This window comes from Amblyomma americanum, chromosome 4 (assembly GCF_052857255.1).
Source record: "Amblyomma americanum isolate KBUSLIRL-KWMA chromosome 4, ASM5285725v1, whole genome shotgun sequence".
In the NCBI taxonomy this organism is placed as follows: Eukaryota; Metazoa; Arthropoda; class Arachnida; order Ixodida; family Ixodidae; genus Amblyomma; species Amblyomma americanum.
In genome coordinates this window covers 104,712,776-104,733,388 of record NC_135500.1, presented here as the reverse complement: position 1 = coordinate 104,733,388, position 20,613 = coordinate 104,712,776, and the positions used below count along the sequence as shown (strand labels likewise).

Here is a 20,613-nt window from a genome sequence, read left to right as displayed (position 1 = left end):
GCTCGAGCTGAGTGAGACAAGTTTAACTTAATCATAATTAAAAATTCTACAGTAACAGCTTGTTTGAAGTGTTCACAACTTCAGCATGCCGTTTAACATTCAAAGAAGCAAGAAGAATATTTTCCAGCTTGCTGAACACTGGAACAGAGACGCCAGCAATGGAAGTCAGAACTTCTGCCATTTTTGGGGGGTTACAAGCTGCCACACTCTGGTACCCAGAAAAACCGGAAGAAGTCACTGTGTCAAATACATTCATGGGGTCACAGGCCAAGTCCCTCATTTCTAAAGATGTGCCTGATGCTGCATCCGCGCAGCGTTTCCTCCAAGAAAGCCCAGCGTGTTAGAAAAAGATGAAGTTTAGTTTTCAGTTTCAGTACTACTTGCGTGCACGTTCCGATTACCAAGAACAGAAAAATAAAAAAGAAGCACCAGTTCTTGTGAGAAATGAGCAAATAAACAGGACTTGCTTTAAGAACCATATGACAGAGGTCAGCGAAAGATAGCAAAAAGCGACATTAGAATTTAACAAACTACATTTTATTTTTCTTACAAGCTGTAGTACTATGCACTCCACTGGCACCTAGAAATGAAGCTATAAATATGCTATCACAGTGTCAACGAACCTGTTGGTTGTTCTATTTCCTCCTTATATATGCCCTTTTGTCGATGCACTGTGTGCACGGCAGGGAGAAGAAAAAGCATCAAGCAATTAGTTGTGGTAGCAGATAAGTAGCACTTACTTGTGTCTCGGTATCGCATCCTGTCATATAGCATAAAAACGATTTGGCAAGTCACTGCCTAAAGTCCATGTGCAAGAGTCTGTATTTCCACCTGCACAAATATACGGGGCCAATGTAAGCTGACACGCAATTATACCCTTTCTGCTTCATGCAGTCAAAAGTGCAATGCAATGGAACGAAGCTTCACAAGGAAAAAAAAATTGAGATAGAGAGAAAAGGCCTGAATACTCTGCAAGCTACAAAACCTTACACAGCCCCTCACAAATCGCCTGACACCCTTACGTTTTCGAGCTCCATTCTGCTCTGGCCTGTCCTAGCTGCTTTGAACCCTACACAAACCTATAAAGCAGCATGAAAACTGAGTAATATTGATACATAATTATTATTGCTATTGTGAACAGCATGGGCTAGGCAATTCTCTTGAAGCAGGAGTGGAATAATTATTGAAATGGTAGATATAGACGGCATGTCTCCCTTTTTCTTTAATTTGGTGAATACAAAAGATTGGTCTGTAACTGTTGGTGCAGTGATACATACTTTTCTATGTGAGCTCCAAACCACAGTGTGCAGTGTGTTCTTCCTCGGCAAGGTCTGCAGGAGCAGGATCACTGGTTCTTCGCAGATCACGTGACCACAACCTGCAGTGGGTATATTGACTTCAAAGTGTAGATGTTACATACAAAGGCTTTATATAAGCAAGCAACTGGTTAGCCATAACTAACCTGTAAATTTAGCATGCTCTTGAAAACACTTGGAGAAATTTCAGTGTCCACTTCTATCTGTTCCAGAAATGGTCTACAAAATAGGTAATGTTTGTTGAAGCAGCCGTTCATTTGCCACCCACCAAAGAAGCTTTTGAACCTTACTAAAGCAAATAAATCAAGAGAAAAATGCCTAATAAACAAGATAAAAACACTGGCCCAGATTAAAAGATGTAAGTGTCAACATGCTATACCATCAAACATGTGGATACCAGCAAAATATCGTGGCATATGGAGCACACAAAAATTTATCAGAACAATGTGTTATGACCAAGACACCTGGTATCGATGCCGCTGTCTAGTGTACGCAGGTTTCTTGGTTTTAGCTCACTTGCCTGAGGAGTAGGCAGCACAGCAATGCTGCAATGATTAAATTTTTCATGTTTCCTCGTATCCTCGTACTTCTAACATTTGCCTCTAGTGTACCACAACCGCACTGCGTAAGAAAGATTACATTATCTGCATGGCTTAACTAGAACAATATGCAGCATTGAACATGTTTGTTTAAACTGTGTGCATAAACACTGTAGAAAAAATCAGGAAATAAATAATAGACAACATAAATGCACTTGTCCTTTCTGTACGTCCGACTTCAAGTTAAGCTACATTTAACTGTTAGTAAACTACACAATGAAAAAAGCGCACTCAGCGTATCTAACATTACGTCGCGCATGAGTGACAGCTGGAGGCGGAGGAGGAAGCACTGTTTGCTTCATGGGTTTTGCGGTAAGAGTTCACAATTATGGCATCTGACAGTTCTGAGTGCGAAGTTATTGCAAATATTCACTATAAAGCAGGTCACAGGGTAAACAATACCTTTGGTTCTTGTTGGTAGCAACCTCGTCTTCTTGAGAGATTTTCCTTATTTCATTACGGTGTTTCAAAGTCTGCCCGAGAAAAGTGTCTTTTCTTGCATGATTGGTGCGGTGTTTTTGTAACAAGGGTTTTATTATGTTTGTTTTTAAGTTTTCAGCTCTTCTGCAATGACTTAACAGGTAGTGGCTATTCATTGATATAATTTGTTTAAAGTTGAATGTTTTTCTTTGTACTGCTGTTTTCCCTGGCTTTGATTTTAGTATTTAAGGCTATTAGAGTGATGTAAACAGCTTAAAATGGACCAATGAAAATTTATAAACCATGATGAGTAGAGCCATGACAGTCGGCACGAAGCATTCAATGACACAAGTTAAACAATTGCATAAACGCTGAGTATGGACTGGAGACCCTGCCAATCTGATTAGTTATCTCTTTATGTGTCCTCTGTGGCTCAGTAAGCTTATATTTGGAATTTTTTACGCAATGTATTAGTTAAAAGGCTGGCATCATAGCATTTTTGCCGCATTTGGCATCATGCGAGAAGTTTCGTAACATTATGCTATATAATTACCTGACTTGCGTTAACTGGGTTGAAACAAAAAGCAGCAAAGCAACCAGAAAGAAAACTACCTTTGATACCTCTCAGATAACCGTGGATTCGAGCATCTGTAAGCCGTTGGAAATACTGCAGGCAGATATGATGGGCTCCTCGGGTCATTTCATTTTTCGCCATTCACGAAATGCTGGCTGCAGAGTCTGCTGTTTTTGGGAGGCTCCGAAGGGCTCCCATCTTTGCTAAATTCGCAACAAATGAAGGCGACTGCACGGCAACAATTAAGCTCGAAAAAGTGTTAGTCAAAAATGAATCCAGGCGAATATATTTTTAAAACTGCCCACGAACTTACAACCGGCTGCTTTCCAATTACATATAAACCAATGAGAAGTTAAGCAAGGTTACCTGAAGTAAAAGCCACAATCATGACATATTTTCCGCGTCAGAGTCAAACCATCACAACGCTTTTACACGCACACGAATATGTCGACTTCATGCCAGACAGAAACCGCAATATTTACGCAAATACACGGAACGAATGATATTCAGTAACAAGGCGAAAATTTGAGCCACATGTGGAAAATCTAGAGCGAGTAGCATGCGCATGCAGTAGCAACGCTTCACAGCTCAATTGCACGTAGCTAAACACACAGCTGCATAATGAATTCAGAAACGATCCAAAGTAACGCGTGAAAAAGATGCAATCCGTGCTGCGTTCGCTTTGACAAAAAGCGCCGTGCACAAGACGCGCATATTAGCTATCAGTTAAGCCAACTTGAAAAGCGAGCAACTTTCTTTCGCATACTATGAAAGCAGCAGTCAAAATGAACTGACGATGCTCGACAGGGCATAATAGGACCATTAACATTTCATACCAGCGCCATAAAAGAGCTGCAGTAAATATTACAAAAGTAACGAGACGAGAGTAGCTAGCACTCACTTTTTTCTCCGGTCGGCAACGATTCACTATCTTCTTCGCTCCCATTCGTAAGGGCGGCCAGGAAACTTGTGGAAACGCGTTTCCGGGGAGCTTTTGTAGCTATTCGAGCACCCTACTACGCAACAGTTGTTTTAAGACACGATAACGGCCCTAAGTGAAGCACATGAACCGAACGATCGTGTATTTCATGCGCCAAAACCTTAAACTGCGTAGGAACCCAAGGAGAAAGGCCGCCGGAACCTCGCCTGCGTTTCATGGTGCCGACGGCCGGCGGCGCAACCTCCGCAATGCTCAGAGCGTATACCAGCAAGGGTCGAAGTATTGCACGAGGAAAAAAAAAACTGCTTGACCGTCGACTCCTTCCTTTGTGGTTGGGTCAAGATTCTTTTGCCCCCTGACCTTCCGGCCAGGATAAGCACTCTCTTTTCTTTTAACTTCATTTCTTCAGCACCCTCTCGCGCAGCTTCGCCTGCTATATTTTACTTATTCTGTATTGCCTTTTCTCCCTCCTGCTCTAGGTCTAACCCCTACAAATAAAGGGGAAACAACAATGAAGCAGATCACTCTTGGAAAAGAGAGGCCCTCCGATCGAAACGTCGAGTAAAATAAAAATGTTTCCTTAAACGAAGCGTATCGTTCGTATACTATATTTTCAAGGACGTTACGGTGTTTTTGATCCGAAAAAAGGCTTTGTATGGCTACGTCACCAATGCACCTTGAGAGTGTAACACCTTTCGTGCTGAAGCATGTTAACTGCGCCCATCTTTCCCGCGTCTTTTTTAGACAGATGGTTCATAGTTTGCGTAATCTGTGGGACGCGGGTGCATGGCTGGGTATCCAACAGAAGCTCAAAACACTTTTTTTGGATCACAAACATTCTAATGTCCTTGAAAATATAGCGGGTTTCAGTTGTCATTGCAGGTTCCCTGCGTGACTCACTTTTCGAGAATCAGTAACAAACCCTAACATTGTCGCCGCCACAAAGAGGCCTGGAAAGGGCGGCTTTATTTCTGAGTCTATGTCAGCTCATCAACAAAGATTCTTGCAAATGAATACATTCACAACTACGCGTTTCGTTAAAGGCATAAAACATAGAAACGTAAAGAACAACACACTTGTATTCCACAGTTCTTTTCCCTGACGCAGCTTGGCTTGGGGCAGGAGACCAAGAGTTCAAAGTAGTCGCGCATTGTTCATTCAAGCCGACAAAAAAAAAACTTTCATATCTTTCATAAGGACTCCTCGTTGGCCGGTCGCATAAGTTCAAAAGGTACACTTTTGAGTGCCCAAGTACAGAATCAGTGAAGCAATAAAATGTAAAAGCATATTGCTGGGACTACCCAGAAATAACGTGCGATCAAAAATTACAAAAAACATGCATAGAATAGTTGTAGATCGGCGATGAGGAATAAAAATCCCCAAAAAGGGGCGCGATCTGTAGAGTCAGGCAGCGCTGGTAACGTTGAGGATGCTGGTTGTTGAGACGTTGAGCGGTGGTAGCGTTAAGGACGTCATCTTGGTCGCCCAGGCGGGCAGCTTTTCCAGGTCGAACATGGCGTTGCCCACGGTCACCAGTGACACCAGCTCAAGTATGATAGTCACAATCTTGACTGGAAAGCCCATCGTGATCTGCGAGAACAAGTGAGATGCATAAAGGATTAGGAACATATCTATTCAGTTCGCGTATATAAGCTGCATATATAGCTTTAACACTGACGTCTTGATTGTTCACGTGGCCCTCTTTTTGTACATTTCCTAACCTTGAGTAGCGCTTGTAGTTATGTAAATGTTATATGATGAAAGTTGTTTGATAAATATGGTTAGAGCTTCGTTCTCCGCAACATCCAAGCTCTGTTATATAATTAGTTATTAATTTTCACCGGTCTGTCTACCTGTCATCTCGAGGTTAATACTTTTGCATGGTACATAACAGGAGAAAGGTCCCGATAAAACAATAATTAAAAGCCCGACGACGTCGAGCACAAAGCAAAAAGCAAGCTAATTGAATCATTACAGATATAGACAAAGTGAAAGAGAATCATATTTAATTGAAACCTAAGGAATGAATTGGATGTAGCAGAGCAAGTAGAAACGCTTGGCAGCAAATATTTTTTTTTATTCTCCCCCCATCAACCGATTGCTTCAGTATTACGCAGGTTGAAGGGACGCCGTCCGACAGCGTGTTTCAATTGCTAGGTGTAACTACCGCATTTCGACAGCGTGCCACGACAGGGACAGTTCGGGCGTTGTCCCACAGTAGCATTGCACAAGCCAGATCTAGCTACGAAATATGCTGCCTTATGGCCAGTAGGTTCTAGTCTCTCAATAAGCGCTGTGAAATCGGTGTCTCGTGAACGATGAGCCCTAATAGCCGCTTTAGGAAGGGACAATCTAAAGTAGCTTATAGATTAGAAAACATCATCACGCAGTATTGAGATCTCTCTTCAAGAGAACGCAATCAACCTGTAAAAAGAAAGAGACGAGAAAGAAAAGAAAAAGTTCAGTCACGTAAACTAAAAGCTCACTAAAGCTCAATTAAAAAAAAAATGTGACAGGACGGTTACAGCTGTGGTAATGCGAATATCAAAGATAGATTTGATAGTGCGTAATGATGATGCCAATCGGAGTGTTTAGTAACTATAGGCAAGGGTGTAGGGATTTTTAGGAACCCAATTTGAGGGAAATGAATTGTGTTTGTTCCGTGAAATCTGGAGAGGCGCCAGTGGTAAGCTTTAGTAAATACCCTGTGGTGAGTGTGGGAACAGCTGTGTGCCGTAATCAGTCTTGGGCTTTGGTGTGTGCGTAGAGGGAGGGCTAGGGATATAAGGCAGGCAGGCGTGCGTCCTCGTACTATGACGAGTGGTGGCTCATCCCCAAACAAGGCGGGTGTCTGGCGTCATGAGCCCAGCGGGAGCAATGGGCGACAGCGAGAGGGAAGGTGGGTGGAGAGGTGAGAAATGGGGATGCCAATAGAAGAGTTTAAAAACTCTCGTAGACTGTAGGTGTGGGTAGAGTGCAGGTGAAGGGTATATTGTATAGTGTAAATGTAGGGTGCATTGTATAGTGTAGATTCGGCGTGCGTCGCGCACGACCGTGCGTTACGCGCAGTCACAAAACTCATTCATTTATACAAACCGTACTCTCGGCATGACAAGCAGAACGACAAGGAGTAGATTGTGGGAGTAGCCGGATGCAGTAGAGAGTAATGGAGTGGGGAGGTGTAGGGTTGCGACTAGTGAATACGACGCTGACGACGACGGCACCATCTAGCACAGCGATTTCATTCTGCTTTCGCTGTAAAACTTATGTAATTTTAAGGTGCAACTGTTTAATTAATCAAGAAAATCATTGAAATGCTGCAATGACTTGCAACTCTATCAGGGTAAATAAATATGCCCATAAATAGACAGGTAGTCACGAGTCCCTTTTCGAACAAGCAAAAAGTTGATAACGTTGCATTTCATGATGATCTCACTCGCTTGAGAGCGCTCGAATGTTTACTTTATTCATCTTCATACAAACCTGGCCTTGGGATTCCTGTGTTTGAGAAATATGCGAATGCTATCTGACGAAAGGAACCCCGCCGAATGAACTATGGTTTTTGAAGCGTTTATAAACGATAGGAGACATTTTTACGTCCACTTCTGTAGTATTTTGATACCGTACACCGTGTGCATACTGATTGCCTTGCATGTGGCAATCACCTTAATTCCACTGCTTTTGTATTTGTTTTAACCGGTTGCCTTCAGCGCAGTGCGGGGTCGCAGCCAAAGCAATTGTTGCTTGGGCTTACGCAGTCAGAGTGTTACAAAATGAGCACCAGTTATACCGGGCGTGTGAGGGAAACCCGCCAATTACATTTAAGAATTTGTTTTTTGCAATAAAGGCAAGATTCTTGCGCCATAACAAGGCCAGCGTTAGCGGACGTCAAAAAAGAAGGTTAATCATGTTTACTATTGAATTAAATAGTCTATTAGCTGCCCTTTCAACTAATTACCATTGAAGTAATTAAAGAGTCTATTAGGCCCCCACTTGCAATTAGCGATTCGCTGCCGGCCGTTAGCAATAGCAAGAGCAGCTTATAGGATTCTGAAAACGCGACTACTCTCTCCTCTGTGACTCAGCTAATCTGGCCCATTCCTCTCTCCATTCAAAAACAGTGCGCCTGCGGGAGGGAGCAATGTGACGTCAATCAAATCGCGTCACTCTGTGATGCACGTACCACATGAAAATCTCCGTCCCGCCCGTGCTGCGGTGCTTCACGCTCTTCACCACTTCGCCACTACAGCGCTGGCGAGACACAGGCACAGAGTGTCGCGATTTGATTGACGCAGATTTGCACTCCACGCAGCCGCGCGGTTTTAGAATGGCGCGAGAAATTCTAGATTAGTTGAGCCACAGCGGCGAGGGTGATCGAGTTCTCTAAACTCGTATGGCTATTACTAACTGTCAGCTACAAATCAAGCTGCAATCGGGTGCCTACAAATAATAGTTAAAAAGTTAAGTATTGGCAGTCAGCTCATCACAAGTTACCACGAATCGCCTGCTTTGGGCATCCGCAAACACGGCTTTTACTATGCTGCTAAAAAGTTTCTATTTTCCTCGCAAACCCTGTTTTCAGAAATTAGTGAAGGGCATCCCTGAAACACCTGGCGTATATGTTTTGTATATTTCTGCGGTCTCTTTGCTTGTACACCTACCTTGTTATTTCCCTTAAATTGTAAATTTATATCTTTATATTGCTGCTGGTATTACGACAACCAAACAAAATTGACAACCATTCCGGAAAACCTGCGCTAGCCGCAAGCGGGACTGATATCGCACGCATCTGGTGCTCACCATTTCCCAGCAAGACATGCGTGCGTAGTCGTAGAGCAGCGCGTTCCCGTAACACGACACCGGCAGCAGGAAGACCGTCGAGGCCAGCTTGGTCGTCGGCAACAGGAGCAGCAAAGGGTTCCACTGGCGCTCGTCGGCCTGCGCAGTTCGCGGCTGGAGCCAGGGCCTCACAGGACTACATACAGCAAGATCGGATCTAGCGGCTGCCACTCCATAAACAATCTCTCTGTCGGATGCCTACAGTGTATATGCAGAGCTTGTGCTTTTGCCTAAAACACTGCACCTAACTAAAACGTATTACCGAGGAAGCGCTTTAAGACTAAGTGAAGACACTGCATTGGACTCGCGTCCAACATAAGTGGCTCTCCCTTAAAACAAGATTTTCGCAATGAAGCTATTGGGGATTTTCACCTTGAGGCCATGCTGCGGCGCAGTTGCAATTTAATCAAAGGAGGACCGGCTCGAGTGAAACCACGTTGTTTGCTGGTTAGCCGACTGATTCAAATAATTTATCTGCACAGTTTTCCTAAAGAAATGTATCTTAGCAGCGCTGTTACATGTATGCTTTGCACGCTAACGAGAGTGACGAGCCGCTCAAGGACACTGCGTGAATTTTCTGGTGCAGCAAGAAAGCTTAGAACAAGATAACGAGAAATTTTCCCACAGTAGTGGTACGCTTGCAGGACCATCAAAGCGCTTTTCTTATCAAGCACCGTGCTGATATTCCTAAAATATAACTTGTCTGGACAAAATACCAGACACTATTTTTCAACAAGCATCGTTGAGAACACGCAGCTAAATTGCGTGACTCTTTCTGTAATTGCAGGGTTATTACGGCATGCACGCATGATTGTATGGTGTTCTTTTATTCACGTAAAGATTGGTATGGCATTATTATGATCCAATTTGAATGCCATTTCATTCTGGTATAGTATCCGATAGCCCCACATTTATTGCATGCCTTAATTCTAGCCTACAAATTCAAAGCACAAGACGTGGTTACCTGCTTAAAGGAAAACTGCACAGGAAAGTGACATCGTTATCATAGCTTTCCATCTTTTCAAACGGTCAGAAATGTTTTCGTGTTCAAAGTAGCCCACGGTTATTGAAGTTTATAATAGCGGGAAAACGCAGAAAGCAGCAGCTTTATCAGTTGAAACTCGAGCGACAGTGAATTTCAAATTTCCTGGCGAAGCAGCACGACAAACTGGTAAACGCGGGGTCTTCTTTAACTGATCGTTTTTCATTTGTTATTCGCCTCTTTAGAGGCGCCTTCATCATTGATGTCGCTTATTACAAATCTATTCGAGACACGCGGCGACCATCTACTGCCCAGCTTTCACGCCTCCCGTCTCAAGACCACACAACGATTTCTTTTTAGCTCGTTTATTCCTTAACACCGTCAAAAAAAGACCGTTTGGACCATATGAAGCTCTCGGCATTGACAAACGAGGTCGAGATTATTACGAAACCTTAATAATGCGCGATTCTGCTACGCTGACCCCGAAGGTATTCCAGAGGCACTACTTTGTATAGCGAAGGCAACTAGGTTGTACTGACGCGCCCCCTGTAGGTCGAATAGAATAGTTGAATAGAACTCAACAAATAAGCGGCTAATACCCCTGAAAGGAAGCAATTCACCATTTGCGCAGGGCCTTTATCATGACGTCAGGGCTGACGGCACTGCACTAACGAGTAGGAGCTTTAGTGCGCCCGCTGCAAGTGCGTCCGCTCTCGTAAGTAGCTCCTGCAGACGCAGTTATTTCCAGCAAGAATAAACATCTTCGGCAACCAGGTACTGTGCCTGCTGGATTCTAACAGGAAGAGCGACCTGTTTGTCAGCAGAAATAATATGTTAACAAAGAAAAAGCGACGAAGCAACGCCAGCGCAGGCATAATCAACAACAAGTTTACATTGGCGCTGTATACGTTAAATCTAAAACACCAGGCGAAACCCACACAAACCTATGCTTAGAATTTCGAGTAAAAAAGAGGAAACATCCGCGAAGGACGGTAACAACCACAATGCACCAGATGCGGTTTTGCGCCATTTATTTCTTGAATAAATTAACTATACGAATCAAAGGCGCGAATGTCGTCGTGAACAGCGCCGGTCTGCCGATTGCGTTGAGTGGTAACGCAGGAGAAGAAACTCAAGACTGATCGTTGTCAACGAACGCAATGGAAATCAGAAATCAGTCAGACAGCACATAAAGCATGCGAAAGTGACGGCGACGACAGCTTTTCACCGAATTTCGCAATGGGATATTAATGAACGGAGCAGACATCGGCCTATGACCGCAATAGGGCTGGCGATGGGCGGGCAGACGTGACTAGCAGAAGCGCCCATTTTGGCTAAAAATCTTGAGCGTGCTGGAACGCGTTTCAGATTTTCTGCCGTGACCGTGGCAATGTGACTGACTGAAGTTGCACTTTGCAGGTACTTGCCGCTTCTTTCTGGGGTTGCATCCGACAACAGAGGTAAACCCCTTTTCTTCATATCCCCTGACTCTCCACATCATTTGCGCTACATGGATGCATTGGCGGGCGAATGTTTTCTTTTTTATCGCCTACTCCCTACTTCACGTACGAACCGGTATCGCTACTTAGCGGTCGCATTAATAATTGGTAATAATTGGTTTTGGGGGGAAAGGAAATGGCGCAGTATCTGTCTCACATATCTCGGTGGACACCTGAACCGCGCCGTAAGGGAAGGGTAAAGGAGGGAGTGAAAGAATAAAGGAAGAGAGAGGTGCCGTAGTGGAGGGCTCCGGAATAATTTCGACCACCTGGGGATCTTTAACGTGCACTGACATCGCACAGCACACGGGCGCCTTAGCGTTTTGCCTCCATAAAAACGCAGCCGCCGCGGTCGGGTTCGAACCCGGGAACTCCGGATCAGTAGTCGAGCGCCCTAACCACTGAGCCACCGCGGCGGGGCAATGCGCGGTCACATTGCCGATTCACTTCTCCGCGTGATTTGTGTTGTTTTGAGGCAAATGCGTATTTTCCTTTTAGTGAGCACATGCTTTTGTGATGAACGTCAGACAGAGCCATGAGGCGCCTCAAGAGATTGAATTGTGTCACTGGAGAACATCTCTCGCATTGTTCACCAAAAGGCTGAATGCATGGAAAATTCCGTCAGCAAGTACCCCCCCCCCCCCCACCCCCCCCCCTACCCCCCCCCCCCGCCCCCTTCTCGTAAGCATTCAAGAGAAGGAGTAGCTGCAGCTGTATTCCAAGAGAGGGCGATTTCACGCAGGCTTTCATTCCGGAATTAAAAGGAAAAATTATTCTTTACGAATTTCCTGCTCCTTGCGTCAAGCGTTTTTCTCATTGCGTCCACCACACATTTCGCGCCAACCTTCCACACAGTAATGCGGCCTCCTGAATCTGGGAAACAGGCTGAGAATATGCCGTGAGGCAGTGTTTCTGGTACGATGTTTGTCTGGCGGAACCCTCAGCGTCGAAAATGCACCCGGAGGCAGGTTAGACAGTGGTGGAAAGCCTAGGCTACTGCGAAAACAGCTGTTGCATTAAGCCATATTTGCACACAGAGCAAAGCATTTTGTTTCTTGCCATGCGGTTCTTTAATGCATCAACGCCAGATCAGCCCAGTTACAGTTTATCCCTTAATTATATTGTATATACATGACGGAAGGCAGCAGTCACCGAAACCAAAGAACATAGGGGATGTTTTTTAATTATCGGTCGTGTTCAATAACGGGAGATAAATAGGCTAATTATTTTAAAGATACCTTAATGATTAGAAAGCAGAAGGAAAAACAACCACATGCTCATCCCAAGTCACGACCTCCGAATTTCGCGTCCGGTGCTCTACCAACTGAGCTACGCGGCGACGGCTCTCCAATCATCTCCTTTCTGGGGTATTTATGTTTTGCGTGTAAGCGATCCCCGGGAGTGTTCACCTGCACCACCGTCACCTATAGCGGCGAACGTAGTACGTCCTGTATTGCCGCGAGAACCATCGAACGGTGAGGGTGAGAGCTGTGCGAGAACCCTCTTATGCAACCTTTCGCATCAAGAATGCGATAATCGAGGCCGTTTTTGACTATTAAACAGAATTTGGAAGGGAAAAGAGGAGCTCGTTGTGTCATACATGACGGAAGCCAACAATTATCAAAAGCAATTAACATGGGGAATCTTTTTTTTAAATATTCAGTGGTGGTCATCAATGGCAGAATAATAGGCTAATATTTTTTGTATACGGGTTTAAAATGAAGGACTAAGAATATAATACTTACCATTGACGCCATGGGAGCCATAATGTGGAGCACGCTGTTCTCGGCGCTCTGCATCTCGACCAGGAAACCCCCCAGCGTCACCAGAAGCGCCACGCCCAAGGTCGGATGCAGGTCTGTGACTGTTGTCACCAGCTCCAGGTTCAAGGCACTCACCTCGCCTAACTGTAAGCGAAGGCACACTGCACTTTTGTACGGTGGCTCAAAGTCGCTTTCACTGGGGATTGAGTTTAATGCTCGGCCGACTGATAGACCTTCCAGGCTAAACCCCGCCCTCTGTGCATTGTCCCTCTTCACTCTCTCTCTCGTCTTACACCAAAAATAAATATTTATATTGCTTCTCCCCTTGAAGGAGCACCAAGAATTGAAAGCGTTCTATAATTCTCCAATTGATTTCTTCTGGCAAAAATATGTCTTCAGTTTTAAAACACAGAATGAAATCGTAGGAAGATGAACCGTGATTTTAGGATCAACAGCGAAGTTTTGCGGCAATTAGAATGAAGCGCACAGGGTGACGTATAATTTTCTTACAGTCTACAGAACATTAGAATGAAAAAAGAGGAAAACACAACTTCGATAGATATAGAGCTAAAAGCTTATTAAATGCCATGGAGTACACTAGACAGGACGAATGATTACTTGGGGGGATACCGAGAGGATTAATTTAAAACGGCTCAACGAGACGATAATCGAGTTCTTTTGCAAACAGTCTTCCGGAGGAGCGTTTCAACAATAAGCTCAAATTAACTTCCGTTTCATGAATGCAGAACCAGCGTCGTCGAGAAATGAATTATGCAGAAACACAGGCCTTCAGAAACGGAAGAAACATACGAAACAAAATCAGCTTTTAACTTCCAAGCAATGTACGTTTCATGAACCGAAGTGGTGCGGAGCATCGCGGCGTGAATACGAAGATTACGAGACGTATTATTTTATCAAATCATGAAATATCCGGCAATCCTTTTTACTTTCAATGAAGCAGAGCTCCGCAGTACGCGGCGAGAGCCAGTTCTGTTTGCATTGGGCACTTGGGGGAGAGCCATACAGGTACCTGGAAGCAGAGTGACATAGCGCATCCAGCACCTGCCAGGAGAAACACTCCCCAGGGCATGCGCTTCTGGATGACGTCAGCGGAGACAATCCCCGTAATGCCGTGCAATCCCCGGGTGCGCCTCGTGGGCACCATGAACACCAGTGTTGTGAGGCCCACCATCATGGTCTCCGAGCGGACGGCGCTGCGACAAAAAGGGAGTCACTGACGACATGTGTGCACGAGGGGGACGTTCTCTCACCAGCGTCGTAGCATGTCCACTGAGCTCAAAAAGAGCAGCCAACCACAAAGTGACTACTAGGACAAGGAGACGCGGATACAGAGAAGTGTCCTTATAGGGTTCCTTCGGAATAAGAGGATATTACCTTGATTCGGCCGACACGAAACGATACGCGCATTACTTTGGAGGATTGTTTCATTTGGAGTTATTTATCAAATCGCACTCGCGATACCATAAGCTTGCCGTTCCGGTTACATCAGTCCATAGAACGGCTGCTGTGGTGAGGCGGAAGTCCCGGGTTCGCACTCCTGACGAGGACAAATCATTCTTTAACTAAGAAGTTTCTGAGAAAGCGGTATAGATATACTTTGAAGCCGTATTACTGTGCTTGCCGTAATTACTCTCTTACTGCATAACTTTGCTTCCCTTGATACTTTTCGGTGACGCCCAACGCCGTCGACGCCACTTTTTCTGCCACACAAGACCCTTCTGCTGCCACTTAATAAACCCTCGTACTATGAATGGCCTAGTCATGTATATGCTCCACCTTGGGGGATTCCCCTAAACATTTGAACGACCTGAGATAGCTTCTATTGCAACTTTAACATAGCACCTTCCTCTTACCAAAGCCAAAAAGAGGCAATGATTCAAATGTTTACGAGAATTAATTCACTGTGGTAACGGTAAACATAACGCCAAAGAAGATGACACAGTGAAATTCCTTGCCCAGGATTAAAGAACAGCAGATGTAATTGCGAATAAGATTCACAGTAAAGGGTAACTAGGAAAAATTCGTTGTTAAAAAGCTTCGTATGTACATTACTACTGTATCGACACAGGCGAGGTGGTGATACGTGCTGAATCACCAGCACGGAAGACGCCGAAGCAGACAGAATAGACAGGACAAACGCTACGTGTGAATCTTTTCATGTATGTCTTGCGTGCTGTTGCTTTAACATTTGTACCATCATTAAAAAAACGTAAAAAGGGAATCATTTTAGAAGCTTGCCTGGTCCAAACGAATTTGTAGTAACATTCCCAAACCGCATGTTTTTCGTGACGCCCTCGACTATTCGGGAAGAAAATCATGCAGGAGTTTTGTCGTGCGCGGCGTCCCACACCATGTGAGAACATCCGATCCTATTGCCCACCATGTTAGCGGCGATGCCCACTTATAAATGGGGTGATTCCAAAACAAACATCGCAAAGTAGCGTGTACCGGCAGCGGTGGCTCAGTGGTTAGGGCGCTCGGCTACTGATCCGGAGTTCCCGGGTTCGAACCCGACCGCAGCGGCTGCGTTTTTGTGGAGGAAAAACGCTAAGGGCGCCCGTGTGCTGTGCGATGTCAGTGCACGTTAATGTTCCCCAGGTGGTAGAAATTATTCCGGAGCCCTCCACTACGGCACATCTTTCTACCTTTCTTCTTTCACTCCTTCCTTTATTCCTTCCCTTACGGCGCGGTTCAGGTGTCCAAAAATATATGAAACAGATACTGCGCCACTTCCTGTCCCCATAAACCAATTATTATTATTATTAAAGTAGCGTGTCACTGTGACTGCGTCAATCCTCTTGGACATTGGCATTAATTCGGAAGTAATAGCATGGATAGAAGCTTATCTGTCAAATCGCACCCAATATGTAGTTATAAATAATAATGAATCGGAGAACCTCGAAGTAATTTCAGGTGTACCGCAGGGATCTGTCCTGGGACTTTTATTATTCCTGATATATATTATTGATGTTAGCTCTTGTATTGTCAATGGAGTGAAAATCAGACTTTTTGCTGACGACTGTGTGATTTACACAGTCGTGCGGGGAGTCGAGGATCAATGGAAACTCAATCTGTCATTAAATAACATTGCTCTCTGGTGCGAAACGTGGGGCATGAAAATAAACGCAGAAAAAACAAAATATTTAAGTGTAAGTCATAAAAAATTGTTGTTAAGGTTTAGCTACACATTAGGGGGGAGCGTTCTCAGCCAAACAGACACTGTTAAGTATTTAGGGGTAACACTTACACGCACAATGAAATGGGATGTACATATTAACAACACCTGTGCAAAAGCGTTTAAAACACTAGGATTTTTACGAAAAAAATTAGGCAAGGCTCCTCCTGAAGTAAAACTTAAAGCCTACAAAACTCTAGTCCGACCAATTCTGGAGTATGGTAGCATAGTCTGGAACCCGCATGAACAGTACCTGATAGATTGCTTAAAAAGGGTGCAAAATAAAGCACTACGATTTATCTACACGAAATACTCCCGGTTTGAAAGTGTCAGTGCTCTTAGAACACAAGCAGGCATTCCCACACTTGCGAGCAGGCGTCGCGTTGCCGCCATGAAGTTTCTTTTCATGCTTTACCATGGGTCGCTCCGTATCAATAAAGATCAGTATCTGCAGCCACCACACCGTCACACTAAACGAAAAAATCATGATAAGCACATCCGGCCATATGTCACACGGTGCAATACTTTTACGTTTTCTTTTTTTCCGTCGTCCGTAGAGATTTGGAATTCTTTGCCGGGGGATGTTGTTGACGACGATTCTGTGTCTAGCTTTGTCAATAAGGTAGAATCTTTGTTTCACTCAGTGCCATAACGCGGAATCTTTTTTTTTTCTACCGTTTGATTTTGGTTGGAATGATGTTCTGTTTCAGATAACAAGTTCTAGTGTTAATATATTTTACAAAGTGTTTTGCATTGTGAATACCTTTGCAACCCACTGCCTGTATAGGCCTGTCAAAGGCTTACAGTATTGCTAAATAAATAAATAAATAAATAAATAAATAAATAAATAAATAAATAAATAAATAAATAAATAAATAAATAAATAAATACTCTCCGCGTCCCTGCCCATTTGAACAAACATTAGCTGAGGAGGGACTAGCCCAATATTATTCCAATTTCTACCAACTCCATATACATTGATGTGCTTGCTCTAACGGTTCAGTACTCAATGACAGATCACTGCTCATGATTACATATTTTTCTTCATGATGGCAGTCACAGTAGAAGTAAATGACAAGCAAACAGAATGAATGCCCGTAAGCGGTGCGCAATTGCCGGGGACCGCAAATACCACGTACCTGGTCTGGTCGGTGACGTTAATCCAGTCCTGGCCGACAAGGGAACAGTTGACGTAGACCGCCATAACGACCAAGCCCACGGCCTCGTAAGACTTTAACCTGGCAAAGCAGAGACAGCAGTGAGCAACCACTCTATTCATTTGATACATGCCGCGTAAACAAGGTATTTCCGAAAAAAATGAGCAGATGTGGACGGAGTCTCATGCACTCCAGCAAGGTTTTTTTTCTAGACTATTTTTCCTGCGTAGTCATCGATGATTTTGGGTTAAAAAAAGGCAAGACTTGAAAGGTACAAAAATATAATGCGAACAAATACAGGCCATCGTTCGAATTTGTCGAATAACACACGAAGGCTTCTACAGCTAAATTAAAAAAAAAACAATGCAGCAATTTCCCTGCTTCGTGCATAGCCAGGCAGTCTGCTGCAATTATGAAAGCAAGAGGTCAAAACCACGAGTTGCACTGAGATGAGAGTAACCCGCCCATTACTTGAATAGGAGGCTTGCCGGGTCATTGTATGGATGGCCAGTCTTGTGTAGTCAATGCTCACGGTTTTTTTTTTTAATTGGTTTTTGGGGAAAGGAAATGGCGCATTATCTGTCTCATATATCGGCGGACACCTGAACCGCACCGTAAGGGAAGGGATAAAGAAGGGAGTGAAAGAATAAGAAAGGAAGAAAGAGGTGCCGTAGTGGAGGACTCCGGAATAATTTCGACTACCTGGCTCACGGTGTGGAGTGGTCCCGTATTGTGCAAAGACCCCGCACTCAAAAGGTAAAGGTAATACACTCATATGCCTATTAGCCATCACAAGTGGGTTCCTATTGGATGAGCAAAGAGCGGCATTAGACTTGCCTATGAAAAAAAAATACGCATATGATTTTTTTTTTAAATCCCCGACTGCCCAAGCTGAAACGTAGATGATTAGAAATTTCTTTTTACTGTGGTATTGCCAGCTCTGACCTGTTAGGGGCAGGTCTTAACATATTTGAAAGTTTAAAGATGTTGGCGTACCCGCAGCAGATAAGCCACAATGCTTGACAAAAAGAAGTTTTAGACGGCGTTCTCTGTAACCAAAATTAATACGGTTGGGGTACAAGTGACTTGTAATGCATATTAGTCGCGTACTTTCTCTCAAAGGCACAGTATCCTAAATTCCACATTGACCTCACGACTCGTATCGCAACTTTTATAAAGCTGCATTGCCTCAAAAAACGTCTCAAAATGTTAACCACACGGATTCTCACACCCAGTAGATTTGGTAAACAATTTTACTACCGTAAATTCTGCTAGTCAAATGAAAACGACGAAAAAATTTGTTGAGGAAAGGGTACGTAAATACTATCGTACGAGATTAAAAGCGCAGCGATACTTCATTGTACCAGTGAGCCGATGGGATTGCGTGCTTTTAATTGAAGTATTATCCGTGCTTTTTAGGTTGTGCGTGCTTTTGAAGTAAATCAGCATTTACTTACATTCTCCAACAACCGCCATCAGCGTGGGTTATATTCAGTGATTCTCGGTCTGTATTACAATCTATAAAGTGATCAGGAAGCGTTCAGGAGGCCTGTGAGCTTGGCCACCGTGCTGTGCTGCAGTGGTTGCCCGCTCACTGTGGCCTTGCAGGCCACGATCACGCTGACAGTGCAGCGAGGTCGGCGCATGGCGACACCACCTTGCTTCTACCTATACCATTTTCTCGCAGTGATGGCGCGAGGCTTCTAACTTCAAAATCCCGGCAGACGCAACGCTCTTTGTGGTGTGATCCCCAGCATCAATATAGACCCGTTCTACGCATCGATCCCACTTGTGACTTCCGCATGCCACGCAATATAGATAGATGTGATCAAAATTGTCTCCACCGAATTCGCCTGGACGTTGCCTTCAATAAGTCCTATTGACATTAAATTGGTGCATCAAGTAGCTCTCTGTGCCCCACATGCGGTGTTCCCGAGATCTTCCACATTGATCTCCCGCTGCCAAGTCTTCAACAGACATCGCAAGGCACTTTTAAGTGCTTTAGGGCTCCGGCAGAATGGCTCCGTGCTCATCGAGCATGTCCTTGGACCCTGGAGGGACGCAGCTTCGGGTGTGCGCGGGACAAAAGCCTTTTTAGCGTTTTTAAGTGACACGGGTTTGGTGGACATTCTTTCACAATTATGTGTGTGTGTCTGTGTCCTTGTGAGTGCGTAAGTGTGATTTCACCATTGACCTTTTTTCTTTTTTTCATTTTTTCTTTCATCATCCTCCTCTCTACCCTTCTCTTCTTTCATCGTTACCTGGAGTAGAATGACAGGCCGACAACCAGGCAGACCTTTCCTGTTCCATTAAAGTCCTTCTCTTCCTCCTCCACATACTCACAAACAGAAAGAAATTGAAATCAAGCATCTTGGACCTTTTCTGGAAAGGAAAGGTTTGATTTTCATGTTTCCTTGTCTTGTATTTTGAGAGCACAGATCTTAGGCACCCGTTCGTGAGTTACACGTCGTCCCCGACGTCGGTGAAGGCGGCTTTAGGTGGCGTGTTTGCAGGTAGTAGCAGAGCAAAAACTCCGCATGCCAGCGGCGGCAGGCTGCATGTCGAGCACTGCGCTCAATGTTCGCATTACCGATTATCGTAATCGTAATTTCTTTTGTGCTAATAATCATCATGCTAAGGTGTTAGTCTTTACTGCGGGAGGATCTGGTTTTTTAACGCAATAGCGCTAAGGCTACCGTTCTGCAGAAAATCCAGCTTCGTCGTCATTGGCGTTGGAAGCGAAAAAAACCCGTAAAAGCAACACATGTCACGTAACTATGTGGCGTCATCACCCGATGCCCACCGGATTTTCGGCAAACTGACCACTGCGGCAGCTGGCAGTTAAATTATTGATTTATCACGAGAGGTTGGTCGGGAAGAGCAACTTGGGTTGCACAAGTCCGACCGGTTGCAGCACCTTTCATCGCAGGGCAGAGGTGCATCCCTAAACCACTGCACCATGCGTCAGCAGTGGTGTGAGGACCGCCAGGAATGGATGAATGTAAAGGCGACAGTGACCAATTCCACATTTATGGGCATTAACTCATTAATGCTATCGCGTCATATCCTTAAGGCGAAGCTTAGGTGTTTCCTGCATTTTTTTGTTGTGCATTCCTCTCTCTTCTCTTGACTTCATTTTTTCGGCTGCCGTAGTTAACCCCTGCAGCCGCTACAATAAAAATGAATAGCAATTAATGAGAGCGGAGAACTCAAGACTACATTTTAATGCACAGAGTAGGGTAATGGCTCTAACATGCATACAACACTCCCAGTGAATGCGTTATTAAGCATAGGAAGAAGGAACGGATTTAAATCATTGACTATCGAC

The 20,613-nt window shown here is 44.4% G+C and overlaps 1 protein-coding gene across 1 annotated transcript; it reads right to left on the bottom strand.

Annotated features, from left to right (window-relative positions):
- Positions 1-5,050: 5,050 nt before the first annotated feature.
- Positions 5,051-17,357, bottom strand: LOC144130285 (Na(+)/citrate cotransporter-like). Its single transcript, XM_077664240.1, has 5 exons — positions 17,268-17,357; positions 13,963-14,146; positions 12,915-13,076; positions 8,650-8,787; positions 5,051-5,439 (listed from the first exon to the last, which is right to left on the bottom strand). The coding sequence occupies exons 1-5, from the start codon at positions 17,330-17,332 to the stop codon at positions 5,254-5,256; spliced, it is 735 nt and encodes a 244-aa protein (XP_077520366.1). The 5' UTR covers positions 17,333-17,357; the 3' UTR covers positions 5,051-5,253.
- Between the last annotated feature and the right edge of the window lie 3,256 nt (positions 17,358-20,613).

What these genes read in the sequence shown, in the direction of transcription:
- LOC144130285 (XM_077664240.1), bottom strand. Translation starts at nt 17,332, where the DNA reads ATGGCGGTCTACGTCAACTGTTCCCTTGTCGGCCAGGACTGGATTAAC. An exon ending in AACGTCACCGACCAGACCAG is followed by an intron (nt 14,147 to 17,267) that starts GTACGTGGTATT and finishes TTTTTGTCGCAG; the next exon opens with CGCCGTCCGCTCGGAGACCA. An exon ending in GCATGTCTTGCTGGGAAATG is followed by an intron (nt 5,440 to 8,649) that starts GTGAGCACCAGA and finishes TTGTTCTCGCAG; the next exon opens with ATCACGATGGGCTTTCCAGT.